General features: G+C 37.5%; 3 protein-coding genes across 3 annotated transcripts in view; 2 read left to right on the plus strand and 1 right to left on the minus strand.

Annotated features, from left to right (window-relative positions):
- LOC311069449 (polymeric immunoglobulin receptor-like) overlaps positions 1-5,487 on the plus strand; it is a gene marked incomplete at its 3' end in the record, with an annotated part of 18,694 nt that extends 13,207 nt beyond the window's left edge. Inside the window, exons 7-10 of the mRNA XM_084092629.1 lie at positions 2,693-2,839; positions 3,266-3,444; positions 4,102-4,212; positions 5,456-5,487. Coding sequence (XP_083948755.1) covers positions 2,693-2,839; positions 3,266-3,444; positions 4,102-4,212; positions 5,456-5,487 — 469 coding nt within the window. The remainder of the gene's footprint in view (positions 1-2,692; positions 2,840-3,265; positions 3,445-4,101; positions 4,213-5,455) is intronic.
- The window catches only part of LOC311077688 (B-cell receptor CD22-like), a 271,893-nt gene that overhangs the window by 34,458 nt on the left and 219,895 nt on the right, over positions 1-17,540 (plus strand). The gene's annotated exons all lie outside the window — the stretch shown is intronic.
- LOC311077728 (uncharacterized protein) lies at positions 8,232-10,772 on the minus strand. Its single transcript, XM_084106341.1, has 7 exons — positions 10,667-10,772; positions 10,165-10,491; positions 9,690-9,776; positions 9,241-9,318; positions 8,838-8,942; positions 8,720-8,754; positions 8,232-8,597 (listed from the first exon to the last, which is right to left on the minus strand). The coding sequence occupies exons 1-7, from the start codon at positions 10,704-10,706 to the stop codon at positions 8,247-8,249; spliced, it is 1,023 nt and encodes a 340-aa protein (XP_083962467.1). The 5' UTR covers positions 10,707-10,772; the 3' UTR covers positions 8,232-8,246.

Genomic DNA, 17,540 nt, shown 5'->3' on the forward strand with positions numbered 1-17,540 from the left:
CTGGTTTGAATAGGATGAGTATATTATATCAAAATATACAATAGACAAAAAAAGATTATTCATAAATTAATTAATACAAGAATAATATCTTTGAAAGGATTAATCCTGCAAAATAACCATAAAAGAATAATCATAATAGTCACAAGCATACTTTTTTTCTTATACACCAATTTCAAAACATGTTAATTACATGTTAAGCGCTTATGAAAAAAAAAGTAAAACATTTTAAGGAAACAATCGTTGCCAAACACTGTTTCTCCATCATATAAGCTCTGAGAAGAGTTGCATTGTGGGAAATGTAGTGTGTTTAGCTGAAGCCTCAAAGCTCTTCCTGTGGCTGTAGTTTCACTTCCTGTTTGCCCAGTAATGCTACAAACATCACATGATTAACTGAAGCTAAAGGCCTCCTAGTATTATAATGATAAAGTTATTCATTAGTTAATCATCTCAATAGCAGTTGTTTTAAAGATCCTCCAAAAATCTGTGGCATTTATACGTTGTTTTCAATGATTTATCAGAATATGCGGCTTCTTCTGATGGTCATGAATGGAGAAGTGCGCTCTTTGGCTGCAGATTATTGTAGTTACAACATCAACCAGCAGGAGCGAACAGATGAAACTAACCAGACAAATCCATATACACATTAATAACTATAGACATACAAAATAATCAGAGGTGGAAAGTCCAGAATTATGATTATGTCAAAACAACACCACCTGTTCAGCTTAGCTCTTTGTTCATCTGAGAGTTATAACTCAGATACAACAGCCAAACAAAATCTAACGTTAACAGTTTAAGGTTCAAGAGCCCAACTAAAGCCAACACTGATCACCATAATGGCAACTAAAAGAAGAGAGATTTTCTCCTTTGGTGATTCTGCTTGTTAACATCAGGTGTCTTCAATAATGCTCAATCATCACTCAATCAATCACTAAATTATCTCATTAACTTTAACACTCTTGAGTCTGGAGCCAAATAAACTCCCAGGAGAGTTCATTTAAAACTGGAGTTTTTGCTGTGTGAGTTCATGGGTGGAATAAATATATGGCAGGACTTTTACTTTCTGACCCCTGGACTTTCCACCTCTGAAAATAATAATAATGAAACTAAATGTATGCTTACATGCAATTCAGAATAACATGGTGAAATGTGTCCATTAAACTAAAGAATATAAACATCACATGAAGATTCAGCTTTAAACAACGAATACATTTACCTTATTTCTATGATCCATATTTCTGTATGTCAGCTGTAAACATATCAGGATCAAATATAACACTGCTACAGGACTGATAATTACATTTAACAAGACCATAATCAAGTCATAATGAATCTGGTCTTTCTGAATTATGAATAGAAAAGACGAAACGAGATTGGTGAGGAGGACCCAATTTCAGTACAACAATGAAAATTATGAGAAGGATGAAGCTTTCTCATGGTTCTTAATATGTTTATGAACGTTTATTATATAATAGGCTTATTAGTTAAAATGAGCTCATTTGTGTTGTGGTGTTGGTTGAGGAAACACAGCTGATGTAAACCACTGTTGTTTGTGTGTCCTTGTCCTCTGGATTACAGTGACGTCCAGTGTCTTTGATCTACAGTCACAGGAAACTTCAGTTAATTAGTTAGTTAAAGTGCCTCTATTATGCTTGTTCGAATGTTCCTCTCATGCAGTGTGTAATAGAGCTGTCGGTGAATGTAAACGGTCTGCAAAGATCTGAAGTCGAAAGTGCACGATAAATAAGTTACTGTCTCCAAAAGAAAGAATCGACTCTGAAGCACCTAAACGAGTCGTCAGTAACTCCAGTCTCACTTCTGTGACACGTAACGCAGTAACACATTTGCATAATGCCTGCCTATGGTTTTCATTGGCTGCACCACATTCAAAATGTGGAAATAAACATATTAATTTGTGTCTGAAGAAAAGTCTTGAGGAAATAAAACAACTGATTCCCTCCACACTGACCTCTGATGGACAACATGAGAAAATGAACCAATATTCCACTTTAATACATCTTTATTGCATCACTGAGGGGACAGAAACAAACTAGATCACGGCAAAGTGATGCAGTCTAACGTTAACCTGCTGAAGACTTCATAATGACTGATGTGACAGACTAAGTGCATGTATGAAAGACACACTTCCGGGGCGCGGCTCAATTGCAGGCGACCCGGTAGCAGGTGTCTGTGTTTGTTTGTTGTCCGTAGTACATTGTTACGATTTTTTATGTTTAAACTACAACGTTATTATTTATTTATTTCTTCTGCTGTGCTTATCGGGCCCAACAATGGAGATATTCTTCTTCCTACTTTTGACAATCGTGCTGAACATCGCTCGGGGTTTGTTTGTGAAGCCCGACAGGATACAATACACAAGGGATTTTCTCCTGGGATTTAAATCAAGCAATTATGTGGTGGACCTAGATGCAACTCGGCTATTAAGTCGCGGGCTTGATTGTTTTGACTTTTTAGTCTGTGACAATGCTCCCATTCAAAGTTCTAGGCGTCCGGTTACACCTGGTAAACAAATCAGGAAAAGAGGGAAACGTGGTGGAGTGCGGCAACGATTAAGAAAACTAATGGTAAAGAAACGTCTTCCCCTACCAACGATATTGCTGGCTAATGTCCAGTCCTTAAGGAATAAGACTGATGAACTGCAAACGTGTGTGGCCTCTTTGCGTGAGTTCAGGGACGCTTGTGTGATGGCTTTCACTGAGACGTGGCTGTCTGACACTGACCTGGATTCTACCGTGAACATCGATGGTTATGGGGTTCCGATCCGTTTGGACCGTGACCCGGAGACGACGGGGAAGCGTCACGGCGGAGGTGTTTGCCTGTACATCAATTCAAAGTGGTGCAACGGCGCCACTGTGCGCGATCGGATTTGTTTACCGGACATCGAGCTGTTGTCGGTGTCTGTTAGACCATTCTATCTGCCTAGAGAATTTCCCCAAATATTCTTGACAGTAGTGTACATCCACCCAAGAGCAGATATAAAATCCGCTTCTGATGTCATTTTTTCAGTAGCTCAAAAATTACAATCTATCTCTCCTGATGCCCCGTGCTTCTTTCTTGGTGATTTTAATCATGTTAACTGTAAAAAGTCGCTGAGCAGTTTCACCCAGTATGTCACCTGTCCCACTCGGGGGAACAGACTTTTGGATCTCTGCTATGGCTCTATCAAGGGAGCCTATAAGTCTGTTGCAGGTCCTCCTATAGGATTCTCTGATCATAATGTGGTGCATCTTTTGCCCACATACAGACCTGTGCTACATAGAGTCAAAGTGCAGGCACGTGTGGTACAGGTGTGGAACGAGGAGAGCACTTTGGCCCTGCAGGGCTGCTTTGACTGTACCGATTGGTCTGTTTTTCAAGACTCTTCCAACAACATTGATGAACTGACTGATGCAGTATGCAGTTACATCTCTTTCTGTGTGGACAGTGTGATCCCAACTAAGACAGTTGTTTCCTATCCTAATAATAAGCCCTGGATATCTAAAGAACTGAAACATCTGTTAAGGGAAAAGAGGACTATTTTTAATAGTGGTGATAAAAGTGCATATGCTGCAATTAGAAAGGTTGTGCGAGCTGAAATAGTAAAGGCTAAACTTCAGTATAAAAGGAAAATTGAGTCTAAATTCAGTGAGTCTGATCTCAGATCTGTGTGGAATGGAATGAAGCTAATGACAGGTCTACACAAAGGCACTAGCACTGTGTCATTAAATGGTTTTGATTCTGATGAGCAGCTAGCTAATGAATTAAACAGTTTTTATATGCGATTTTCTAACAGTGATTTTAGTGAACAAATCAGTCACATGTGTGATAATTTGGTTAATGATTGTATTCCTGATTTTGATATTGATGTTTTTAAGGTCAAATCATTATTTGAACTAACTAATGTTAGGAAAAGTCCTGGCCCTGACAACATCAGTGGTCGAGTCCTTAAGTCTTGTGCTGGTCAGTTAAGTGAGATCTTTAAAGTCATTTTTACTCAATCACTTCAGACGCAAACAGTGCCAAAGATTTGGAAACATTCTACAATTATTCCTGTAGCTAAGTGTAAGAACCCTAAGGTCTTAAATGACTTTCGACCTGTAGCTCTCACCTCATTGGTGATGAAGACTTTTGAGAAGTTGATTAAGCAGGAGTTACTGAAGCAGGTAGAGGATCAGTTAGATCCTCTCCAGTTTGCTTACAGGCCTAGTAGAGGTGTTGAGGATGCAATACTTACATTGTTAAATTTCCTTTATCAACATCTGGAATCCTCAAAAACTCATGTGAGGCTCCTTTTTATTGATTTCTCTTCAGCATTTAATACTATTCAGCCCTTCTTGTTGGCTGAGAAACTTCAGTCTCTTTTTAACTTGAACTCTAATTTAATTGGCTGGATTCTGGATTTTCTGTCGAACAGGTCGCAGTGTGTTAGGGTAAATGGTGTTTCATCCTCAAAAACCCCTTACCTCCACAGGCTCTCCGCAGGGCTGTGTTCTTTCACCTTTGCTTTTTATTCTATATACGAATGACTGTAGGAGCAAGTATGAGAATAGGCACTGTGTGAAATTTGCAGATGATACTGTTATAGTGAGCCTTTTGAATAATGATGAGGATGGGCATGGCCCTGTAGTTGATGATTTTATTGAGTGGTGTGACAACTTTTATCTGTCTATTAACGTTTCCAAGACAAAGGACATGATTATTGATTTTCGTAGATTACAGCACAATGTTTCAGAAACTGTTATTCAGAATATGAATGTTGAGACAGTAGATGAATATAAATATTTAGGAACCATCATTGACAGCAAACTATCTTTTGAGAGCAACACAGTTGCTGCCTGTAAAAAGGCCCAACAGAGACTTTTCTTCTTGAGGAAGATGAAATCATTTAGCGTGTGTAGGACTCTGATGACTTTGTTTTACCAGTGTTTTATTCAATCAGTCTTGACATTTTGTATTGTGGCGTGGTACAGTGGCCTTTCAATGATCAACAAGCATAAGCTAGTTAGGCTGGTAAATGTTGCCTCTAAGGTGGTTGGGGTACAGCTACCACAGCTGCAACATATATATGATAAACGGGTCCGGGGTAAGGCTAACCACATTTTAAATTGTTCTGATCACCCACTTTTTGGGGAGTTTAATTTGCTCCCCTCAGGTCGCCGTTTTAGGCTACCCATGTTAAGAACCAGACGTGCCAGGGATTCTTTTATTCCTGTGGCTATTAGGACTATGAATTCACTTAGGTGATATCTTATGAATTATTTTATATAGTATATTTTTATATTTTTGTCATTGTTCATTATGACACTCTGATGGTGTATTGTATTGGTTTCTGTCATTGGTTTTTGGGGAAGTAGTGTCTCCGTTGTTGTGTTGATGTTGTGTTGATGTGTGTCCTGTGTTGTGTTTTATAATGTTGTTGGCATCTGGTGGTGCTCTTATCTTGTCTTGTTTTTAGATATCCTGCTGCACACTAAATTTCCTTTCTAAGGATAAATAAAGTGAAACTTGAAAACACTGACCTTTCCATTCCTTTAGGTGTGTAACTGTATTTTAGAAAAAAAGCTTTTGTTGTAAATCTATTACATGTACAGCATCTCCACAAATCTTACAACACAATTATAAGTGATTTAAAGGGATGGTTGATTATGATTTCACTTTTCTAACTTTAGTTGGTGTGTAATGTTGCTGTTTGAGCATAAACAACATCTGCAAAGTTACAACGCTCAAAGTTCAAAGCAAAGGGAGATATTTGCTTTTAAAGAAATTGCTTTTTAAGGACTACAACAAACGTCTGGCAGGGACTACACGACATTCCTCCAGGGTTAGTGACATCACAAACCCTAAAATTTACATAAACCCCGCCCCTGAACACAATTTATAGATTATCAAGACAGAATATGCTAATCAATGACTGGAAGATAACTCCACATAAGCTGCATAAATTCATCAACTAACCATTCAGAAATGTCCTGTTGCTTCTACATGTTGTCACTTCTTCTTGAGTCTCTCCATCATTCTCTGACTCCGGTTTGAACATAAAAGGCTAAAAGTTTTTGAAATTTTCAGTGCATGTCTGTGTGGGGAGGTAATTGAACCTCCGCCCTCTACACTGTAAAAAAGAATACATTGATTTTATTATTATCTAATTAATAAAAATGAGGCAACAGATTACAAGCAATATTATTAATTAAATTTAACAAATTAGAATTGAGTAAAAATTAATCAAATGAATTCCTTAAAAGTTAACCATTTAAAATGTGTAAAATTTACAAAATATCTTTTATTGCCAACATTGAAGACACCTGGTGTTAACAAGCAGAATCACTGAAGGAAAAAACCATAATTAAAGTCACCATTGTGGAGATCAGTGTGTGTTTTAGTTGGGCTCTTGAACCTTAAATTATTAACTTTAAGTTTTGTTTGGCTGCTGTACATGAGTTATAACAGCCAGATGAACAAAGAGAAAAGGTGATTTGATGGTGTTGGTTGTGATTTAACATAATCGTTATTTCACAATCATTAGACCTGAATCACTGAACTCATATAGAGTCCAATTTATGAGTTAAGTTAACTTTATTAATTACAGCAGTGTAATATTTATAGCCTTTTCAATGAAATCCAAATGATCAAATCAATAATAAAAAATAAATAAATATGTTTTTTTTTTTTTTTTTTTTAGCTCATTATTTATTCATACCGCAATGCATGATGGGAGCCATGAATGAGTTTTGATTGGTGGAACCCAGAATGCACTGCAACATGCTTTATAAATGTCACCATTGTTGAGATTCACAGGCTGATTATTGATGTCTGTGTGTCTCCTTTTTATGTAAGAGAAACTTTTTAGAAATTATTTGATTTACATTGTAAAAGTTAAAAATATTATGCCGTACAAGGCCAGTACTGCTATAATTAATAAAGTAAATCTAACTCATAAATTGGACTCTATATGAGTTCAGTGATTCAGGTCAAATGATTGTGAAATAATGATTATGTTAAAACACAACCAACACCATCAAATCACCTTTTCTATTTGTTCATCTGGCTGTTATAACTCATGTACAGCAGCCAAACGAAACTTAAAGTTAATAATTTAAGGGTCAAGAGCCCAACTAAAACACACACTGATCTCCACAATGGTGACTTTAATTATGGTTTTCTCCTTCAGTGATTCTGCTTGTTAACATCAGGTGTCTTCAATGTTGGCAATAAAATATATTTTGTAAATTTTACTCATTTTAAATGGTTAACTTTTAAGGAATTCATTTGATTAATTATTACTCAATTCTAATTTGTTAAATTGAATTAATAATATTGCTTGTAATCTGTTGCCTCATTTTTATTAATTAGATATTAATAAAATCAATGTATTCTTTTTTACAGTGTATGCTGGGAGCAGCAGCTCATTTGCATTTAAAGGGACAGACACAAAAACGGTGCGTTTTTGCTCACCCTCAAAAAGTGGCAATTTTAACATGCTATATAAAAATATCTGTGGGGTATTTTGAGCTAAAACTTCACACACACACTCTGGGGACATCAAATACTCAAATACGCAAAGGGCATTTTACCACCCCTTTAAATTCTCAATTGAAATCTAATCAAATCTATACTGTTCTTGACAAGTTGTTGAGGTTTAGTAGCAAGTACCCATTAACCACTGCTGGTAGATGTCATATTAACCCATTAACCCCTGCTGGTAGATGTCATATTAACCCATTAACCCCTGATGGTAGATGCCATATTAACCCATTAACCCCTGCTGGTAGATGTCATATTAACCCATTAACCCCTGCTGATAGATGTCATATTAACTCCATTAACCCCTGCTGGTTGATGTCATATTAACCCATTAACCCCTGATGGTAGATGCCATATTAACCCATTAACCCCTGCTGGTAGATGTCATATTAACCCATTAACCCCTGCTGGTAGATGTCATATTAACTCCATTAACCCCTGCTGGTTGATGTCATATTAACCCATTACCCCCTGCTGGTAGATGTCATATTAACCCATTACCCCCTGCTGGTAGATGTTGAAACTACACTATACGGCTTCAACAGCATCTTTCTCCATTGACGGCCATTCAAACAATGTTTCTTTATTGTTTGTTATATATTAAGTTATATATTAACTTTATGTATACATTATACACTTTATAAACTGTGTTTTGTACATAAAAGTGTGACAAAAGTTTGAATATTTAAAACAATGTAGATTTTACCAAATTTTGAGAGTATTTTTCATTTATGTTTGATCACTGAATATATCGGACCCTCATTTGTTGTGATGTTTTGTGGATGTGTTGCTGTTACGTAGATCAGTTCTGTCCCGCTGTCCTGTGTTGCTTCAGGAGACTTTATATTGGCATAATAATCAACGGCTGTATCTGTCACCTGATTGGTCGAGTGGGTGTGACTGGGGTTTGAATCAGGCTGGCGATTGGTTACTGTGGCGTAAAGAGTAGAGACTTCTGTACAGTTGTTGAGGTGTGATGCAGGCGTCTGATTGGATGAAGATGCAGGTGTCTGATTGGATGAAGATGTTACCACGGCGACGTCTTTGTTTGGAATCTCCTCATACATGCGTTCAGTCTGAAAAACAACACATACATCAATAATTGAATAGTTTATGTAGATAATTCTCTCTGTTGATCAATAAACAATCATTTAACATGTATGTCTGATCTTCTACAGGTAAAGATTTGAACACTCACCTCTGTATTGTGCTGCATGTTTTGCTGAAATAAAGCTGCATGAAAATAGAGAGTCAGTCAATTTACACACTAAAATAAAACTAAATAATAACAATAATAATCACAAACAAACTGTTACCTGTCCCAGATTTCCTCTTCCTCTTCTTCAGGATGATGAAGGTTCCAGAACACAGAGTCAGAACCAGCAGAACCGAACCCAGACCGCCAGCAACAGAAGCCAGATCTGTACGTATTATATTGTATAAAACACAATGCTGATTCTGATATTACTGTTAAGTGAACAATAACATTCTTATCATTTATATAAATAATTTGTATTATAGTACAATAGAATATAATATTGTGTAACTGAAGTGAAACTGCAATGGTGAACCTCAACTCTTCAGAAGGAAACGCTGCAGTCTGTGGTTGATGTCAAAGCAAGTTAACCACACGAGTACAATGTTCAAAGCAATTTCCTTTCAAAGAGTGATCATGTTATCAGAGAGTTGCATTATGGGTAGTGTAGTTTGTCTTCTTACAAGTGTTTGTCTGATAGAGTTGAACTGTAGTAATTCCTGTTGTTGTTCTTGTTGTTTCAGTTTCTATTTGATGAGTCTCTGACAGAGAGAAACACCAGTGACTGTGAATCATGCAGTGAGAACATGAACACATATAAACTCTAAAGCTCTACATTCACACACAAACCATTCACATCATGTGAATATGAACAAACGTTTATTGATTTACACTGATTACTCTCAACTGAAAATAGTTTAATGTTCATTCTAAAGACACTCTTATCCAAAGCAATTTGTACATTTTAATAACCGGGAGCAAACATCTGAGGACTGAACCTTCAGTCTTCAACAACTTTAACACATTTAATCTCAAAGGAATCATCTAATATATATAAATGACTTCAAGTACATTTAGAAGCACAATATTCAAGAAATAAGAGTCATAAAGAGCGACAGACAGAGGAACTGACCTGATTGTGGACTCAGTTCTGTTGTACTGAAAGATGACGGTGTTTTTGAAGAAGGGCTGATGGTTGAAACTTCAGTGGTCTTATTACCTGAAGGGTCACAGGAAAGATCAACTTAAAACACTGACACTGAAGTTCATTTAAAATACATACAATCAATTTTAATCACTCTGTTTCTTGTTGTGTCAAAGAAATCCAGTAAAGTCACTTTAACGCACTACCAAGTCATAGTTATAGTGACAATTGGACCCTAATATAAAGTGTGACCAAAACATGGGAAATCTTTTCTTTGTACTTTTGTCAGTAAAATAAAGTTAAAACAGAATTAACAAATCACAGATTCTTCATTTGTTTTGCATTTTACAAAATTATCCAACTTTTCTGGATCTGGGGTTGTACAAGATTAATGACTTGATCTCTCACTCTCAGCTTGTTTCCATGCAGTTCATTTCTGCTATTAACAAATGTAATCACTTACCCAGTTTAACCTGCAACACAATCTCTGAATAGACATCAGTCAAAGGCAAAGCCCTCTCCACAACACACCAGTATTGGCCTCCATCCTCTGTTCTCAGATCAGTGATGGTGACGGTGAAAACTCTGGTCTTCTTGTCATCAGTCAGAAAGAATCTCTTGTCTTTAGCTCGAGATCTTGATTTAACCATGATGTTTTTATTTCCATAGTTACACTCCCCTTTACAAAAATACTTTGAATTTGATTCATATCCATATTCATATGAGCATCTGATGTCAACTCTCTCTCCTCTGTATCCAGTAATTGTCTGTGGAGCTCCAACAACAACAGCTGAAAACACAAATATCATTATATAGAGCTGTTATGTGTGAGCAAGAGACATAAGCAGGCCAGAATAATAACTGACAAATATCATCCATATGAGTCTGATGATCATGTGATAACAGAGGAAAAACAAGAGAAGATGTCAAACTCTGTGTAAAAGAGCTGAGAGTCTCAAACTCACCTGTACAGATGCTGGAAAAGAGCAGCAGGACGTCCAACATGATGAAATTTGACAAGCGTTTCGCTTAAATAAAAGACCAAATTCTGTGTGACAAACGATACTGTCGTTCTCTTCCGTACTGAGTGAATAATGTGCGTCAGCAACTGAAATATATATTTCCTTCCCCTTCTGTGTCTCTTACCACATCAGCTCTACAGGACATCAGTGATGATTCACCAAACTTTATTAAATATATAAGCAGTGTTTTACTCTGTGAGGAAGAGATGATCCACTTCATTATAAGAGGGAATGAGGATCTGTGACATTTACACAGTGTGTAAAATATGAGTGTTTCACACAGCGTTCCAGTGAACAACTCTTCTAGGACATACAGTATTAAATATAAATGATGAGATAAAAATAAAATATTAAAATATATAACAACTTCTCCAGTATCAGTTCTCTTCCTGTGTTCATCGTCATAAGAAAGAACACTTGTAGTCCAGCCGGCAGTTCACATCACACTGATTCCCTCGACAAAAACACAATAGGATTTTCCCATAGGCTTCTGGATTATCACAAAAAACAAGCTCTGTGATCAACAAAAGTTCATGATACACACATGTTTCAGATGAACACAACTTTTATGAATATTGAAGCCTAAATGCAGTCGCCAGAAGTGAAAAGCTAAAGGTAGGCTATAAATGAACTACATCACGGTCACACATCACTAAACTTCAGAAAACTCTTTCAGTTTGATCTAGAAACATTTTCCCTGAAGGTTTGAGTTAGAATAGTTTATAAAATCTCAATGATAAGCATATCGATGCTGTAAAAGCGCACTGAGTTTACATGTTCGGCTGATGACGTTTAATCTCCTCGACTGACTCTGTCGTCACATTTAGACACTTGTTAGCAACCGCCTTTTTCAAGACAAGAAACACCTTCAATAAATCACGAGTGGGGAAATACTGATGTATTTTATGTCGTAGAATAAAGCGTGTCTTGAGCTTGTGTTCACCACAGACCTTATTTCAGCCATTTAAACAAAACCCATTTCAAAAACCCATTGACTTCGGGACGATGAAACCAGAAGTGCTAAAATGCAACTCGCTTCCAAGATTTGGCCAACAAACTGATGTCAAACCTGCACCTCTACAGCCATCTTACCCTGAGGGAACGTGAGGAGTTTCGGCACAGCGCCACCTAGTGTTGGCGGATAATGGAAAATTGATATTTTTGCCTATAAATAGTTTGACCTTCAATAGTTTAATATCAAGCTGAATGACACCCAACTTTCCCATGTTGGCCATTTACAATTGTGTAGTAATATGATGTATTTTATGAACTCAATAGGATGTTATTACGAAACTTGGTTTGTGTGATCATGTCCTGAAGGAGCCTGAGAAGATATAAAGAGCTGTGTAGTGTTTTATACAATATCTTGTCAAAGCTACTGCCTTTTGCACTTAAACTTCATCATTGCTCTGATTCTCTGCTTTCTTAATGTTGCCTCTTGTGTGAATTGCCTCATAATCGCTGGTTGCTGCTGTATTTTACATTTTTAATAACTTTATTGAACTGTAGATGAGGCAGAGTCCTGCACGGGTCCATTTTTGGAGACCCGCCCCCGCCCGTACCCGCAAAGTTCAGCACCAGATCCGACCCGTCACCCGTGACAATATCAAAATTAAATCCGCACCCGCCCAGACCCATTCATATTTGGCCCGTTACCCGACCCGTGCCCTCGATAAATCACACACAAGCTAAAATCATTCCAATTAAAGTGCTTTATTTTTTATCTCGCACCTCTCTCAACATTCATTCATTCATTCATTATTTATTTGTAAAGCACTTTTAAAAACAACCCATGGTTGACCAAAGTGCTGAACAGGACAATAGTCAGTACAAGGATAATACAATATAATAAAATTACAAGAGCAATCGATACAGTTACAAGCAATAGAATAAATAATACATTGAGTACAATACAATTGAAGGTTAAGAGAGTGCATTAAGGATCCACATTAAGAAAGTGTTTTTTAAGCTTCGATTTAAAGGTGGCAAATGACGAAACTATTCTGGATTGATAGTGGTAGGCTAATCCATAATTTGGGGCCTGCTACTGCAAAAGTCTCGGTCACCTCGATGTTTCAGTCTCGATCTACGCACAGAGAGTAATCCAAGGTTACTAGACAAAATTATTTCAACTATTTCAAAATTCTTTGGAGAGAGAAAAGATTTGACTTTTGCAAGATGCCATAAGTGAAAAAGCAAGATTTAACGACGGAGTTAATTTGCTGATCAAACTTAAAGTGTAAATTGCAGGTTAACCACCACAGCCAATTAATGTGTAAATTAAAGTGCTCTATATGTATATATTTAATTATTTCTGTCTTAAAATGCGTTAAAATAACATTTATTGGGGTTTCTTCAAAGGTAGCGTGTTTTTGCAGTAATGATGACGTCATAAGAGGCACTCGCAACCCATACTCTGCTAGATTCCCACTGTATTATGGCTATTTGGAGAACGACTGAGGATGTAGGAAACCATCAAATTCTTTATGGACCACAGCCCTACAATTTTTAACCGGTCAGGGAGGAAATTGCCAGGAGCCATGGCACTCAAAGAGTTATTAATGCTTGGTGTGAGGAGAATGAGTGGAGGGTTGGCCAGGTGTCCTGGTGAGTAGCTACGTTAGAGCTAGTCTAGGCTAGCCTGGTGCAAACTTAACCCGGATAATATAAGGGAACAAGCCAATCTTTTCAAAATCTTGCCGTCATGTAGAATAGCAAGGAGGGACAACTGAAGACATTATTTACTTACATGGTGTCAGTCCAAATCAGAGCTGTAGAGATGCACACACTGCACAGGCACCAATCGCTAGTCTCATCGACGCCTTAAACGTCATGTAATACCCTTCCTCAATCCACGCTTTATCAATTTCTCACGATTTAATTAGCGATGTTTATTGTCAGAAAAGAAAAAGAGAGATCGATGTCCCCATCACTGTGTTTGTGTGGGCTATGCCACCCAATTGAATCAGCAGGGGAGAGTATGTGCTGCCGTGAGGTGAACGCGTTTTGGAGTTTAGTGGAACAGCTCGACCTGCGACCGGCTGATCTGACGTGCCTGAACCCGTTTGTTTTGCGAATAGCTTATTCTCATTTCAGGCAGGATCACGGTCCCCTTGAAGTCAGCACACATCAGTATGTTTACAACTTGAGTTATTTTGTCCATAATTTTTTTATCAAATAAAACATACAACCAACTTTTCTGTAGTTATGTAAGGCATCTATAGCTGACTATGCCAGTAACTCTACTAGTGAGTTCCTCTTATGACGTCACGCCCCATCTAGTGGAAGGGAGCGGGAGTGCTTAAAACCACTGTTAAAAGTGCCAACTTTTCATATTATATTCTGCATTTTGGTATAAAAACAATGGTGGGTGGTTCTTATCTTTATGTTTAATAAACACATTGCATTATCTTCGTGAAAAATTTAACCTGCAATTTACACTTTAAGGCCTGAGTCAAACACAAAACCTAGATTTTTTGCAGTAACATGAGTAACATGAGGATTTAACTCATCAAGATCTAGAATACCGGAGTCATGACGATCACTTGGTCCAAACAATATTACTTCAGTTTTGTTCTCATTTAGAGCCAAACAATTTTGTGCCAGCCATACAGTAGCTTCACTTCCTGAAAACATGCAAGCAGGACTTCTAAAGAAAATTATTTTGTTTAAATGGGAAATACAATTGGGTATCGTCAGCGTATAAATGAAATGATACTCCGTGTTTAGAAAAGATAGAACCCAATGGTAACAGATATAAAGAGAATAATATGGGAGCTAGAATAGATCCCTGTGGTACACCACAGGAAAGATGTGCTGCTGAGGAAGTGCAATTTCCAATACATACAGAGAATGTTCTATTAGTTAAAAAAGACTGAAACCAATTTAAAACGGTGCCGTGAATGCCTAAATTCTTTAGTCGAGAGATAAGAATTGAATGGTCAACCATATCAAAAGCAGAGCTAAGATCTAAAAAGACCAGGGCAACAGCACTCCCATTATCTGTAGTCAGCATAATGTCATTGGTGACTTTCAGTAAAGCGGATTCGGTGCTGTGTAGTTTCCTAAGTCCTGACTGGAAAGTATCATATAATGAATTTGTACTCAGAAAGGAGTGTAGTTGATTGAGAACAACCATTTCCAGGATTTTCGAGATAAATGGAAGATTAGAAATTGGTCTGAAATTACTTAAATCAGATGTATCAAGATTAGATTTTTTCAATAGGGGAGTGACTGAAGCATGTTTTAGTCCGGCACCGTACCAGTGTTCAAACAAATGTTGATAAAAAATAGGAAATCAGGCCCTAAGATATCAATAATTTGCTTAAAAAAGTGTGACGGAATAATATCATTTGGACACGAGGTAGGTTTTAGATGTTCAACATTATCTCTGCAAGTAAGTAGTGAGATTGGATCGAACATGCTCCAGGTAGATGAGCAATAGGCACTTCAGAGAAAACAAGAGAACTCAGCGTTGTTTGTGGTCTTAACCTTATTGTCTTTGTGACAAAAAAAGATGAAAAGAGTCGATGGTGGAAAATAAAATTCTTGGTCTATGGTGATTTTTTGAGACAATTTCTGCAAGATATTTTGATTTGGCAGACTTAGCAGCTTTCTGGAAAACATGAAGAGATTCTCTTAAAATATCATACGACACCTGCAGTCGGTCCTTGAGCCATTTGTATTCTGCTCGTCTACAATTTCGTCGGAGTGAGCGGATAGAGTCGTTAAACCAAGGTGAAGATTTTTTGATAGGACGTTTAAATTTTAAAGGAGCAATGTTATTGACAATGTCCAAGCAGGTATTACTGAAAAAACTTAGATATGCGTCAGCGTCCGGGCTTTCATAGATCCGTTTCGTAGATAGTAGTTCATTAACTGCATTATAGGCAGTGGAAGTCCTCACTGGCTGTGGATGAGAAATAACGAACCCAACGTGCCTGAACAGGTTTCGTATTTGATCGACGAGATAGGGCAGTTGTAAAAGTCACAGATTTATGATCAGAAAACCCATTGTCTCTGTCTCCATATCCATGATAGGAAATCCATGAGCAAAGACCAAGTCCAGGATGTGACCATGAACATGCGTAGGACATTGTACATATTGAGAAAAATTAAGAGAATCCAATAGATTACAAAAATCTTTAGTTAGCAGCTTACTAGGGGCAGCAGATATGAATGTTAAAATCACCAAGCAATAAAATTTGTTCATATGTTGTTACTACATTGAAACCAGAAAGTCTGCAAATTCACTCAAAAATAAATTATTGAACTGTGGGGGCCGGTAAACAACTGCACATACTACTGGATTTTCCGTGTTCATTAAAGACATTTGAAACCTCAAAGCTCGCGTAAGCGTCAGTCGGAATAAAGCGGCCGTGAAAAGAGCTTTTAAAAACAACGGCCAAACCTCCCCCACGACCAGAGGATCGTGGAGAATTAAAAAAATGAGCAATTTTGGGGAACAAGTTCAGAAAAGGGACTCGAGTCCCCCAGTTTAGTCCAGGTTTCCGTCATAAACAAGAAATCCAGGTTCTGTGAAATAAAAAAGTAATGTAAAATGAAAGTCTTATTTACCAAGGACCACACATTAAAGGTGCCGTAGAATGGATTATTTTATTATTTTATAATGTTTCCTGGGGTGCCCTTATAATGTTAGTATGTTTTTTAGATCAAAATTTGTTATAATTTATAAATAAAAGGCATATTTCCTAGCCTGATTTCATTCCCTGATTTGAACACTCTGTTTAAAGGGGCGTGTCTGCTGTGAGACTTCAGTGTTGTTGCCCTCTGCTGTGATTGGCTGACATGCTTGCATATGAAATATCTGGCATTACATGTAGAGCTATCTGGAAAGCTTTCACTATTACAGCTTTTATACGTTTTTACTATTACAGCTATCGGGATTAACGAATCATGAGAAGTTTTTTAAGTATTTAGATCTATTCCAGCATTGAGCAGATGACAGCCTGTTGATCGCGTGAATTAAGATCTTATCACTGCAACGCGATTTACTGATGCATAAACAGTGTTGAACGACTTTGAGAGAAAGATTATCTGTCTGAACTTGAACAATTACACATCAGAAATTCACATAACCCACTGGTTCTTCAGAGGCTCAGATGAAGGAGCTAAAAAAATATTTTTGTGTTCATTTGTACATCCAAACACTGAGCAACTGCCATGCTTCGTTCGCTTGTTTGCAAGCCATGATGTCTCTCGAGGAAAAAAACAATATCGCGCTGGATCTAGATAACACAGTGTAAATTATCGTTAATAAAATCACTTCTTACCGCTTGCGGGAATATAACGTTAGTTGAAATTGCCCCCTTCGTCCGTTTGAGACGCCGAGAGAAGCCTGGCTGCTTGATATTGTTCCAGGTTAGAGAAACAGTCCGTGGTGAAATGGGCAGAGCAACTAACAACTTCGAATTAAACTGTAGCGGTATCCGATTATAGATAGATCTGCCATTTTCCCTATGATCCTCCTCCTGCTTGTTTCTTCACCTGCAGAACTTCTGATGATTCGGCTGTGCAGTTCCGCCTGGCACTGAGCATGGGCTGGCATATGCAAATTTTTAGAGGCGTACATATTAATGATCCCGACTGTTGCGTCACAGTCGGTGTTATGTGGAGATTCGCCTGTTTTTCAGGGGTGTTTTTCAAAAACGAGATTTAAATAAGAAAGAGAAAACTATGGTGTTTGAGACTCACTGTATGTCATGTCCATGTACTGAACTCTTGTTATTTAACTATGCCAAGATAAATTCAATTTCACATTCTAGGGCACCTTTAAGTAATGCCATCCTAAGCAGTG

This window comes from Abramis brama, assembly GCF_963993115.1.
Source record: "Abramis brama genome assembly, chromosome: 2".
NCBI lineage: Eukaryota > Metazoa > Chordata > Actinopteri > Cypriniformes > Leuciscidae > Abramis > Abramis brama.

Excerpts from the sequence above, each read along its gene's own strand:
- LOC311077728 (XM_084106341.1), bottom strand. The coding sequence starts at position 10,706 with ATGTTGGACGTCCTGCTGCTCTTTTCCAGCATCTGTACAG. Across the intron at positions 10,492-10,666 it reads CTTTTCCAGCATCTGTACAG|CTGTTGTTGTTGGAGCTCCA; the intron begins GTGAGTTTGAGA and ends TTGTGTTTTCAG. Across the intron at positions 8,598-8,719 it reads ACATGCAGCACAATACAGAG|ACTGAACGCATGTATGAGGA; the intron begins GTGAGTGTTCAA and ends GTTGTTTTTCAG.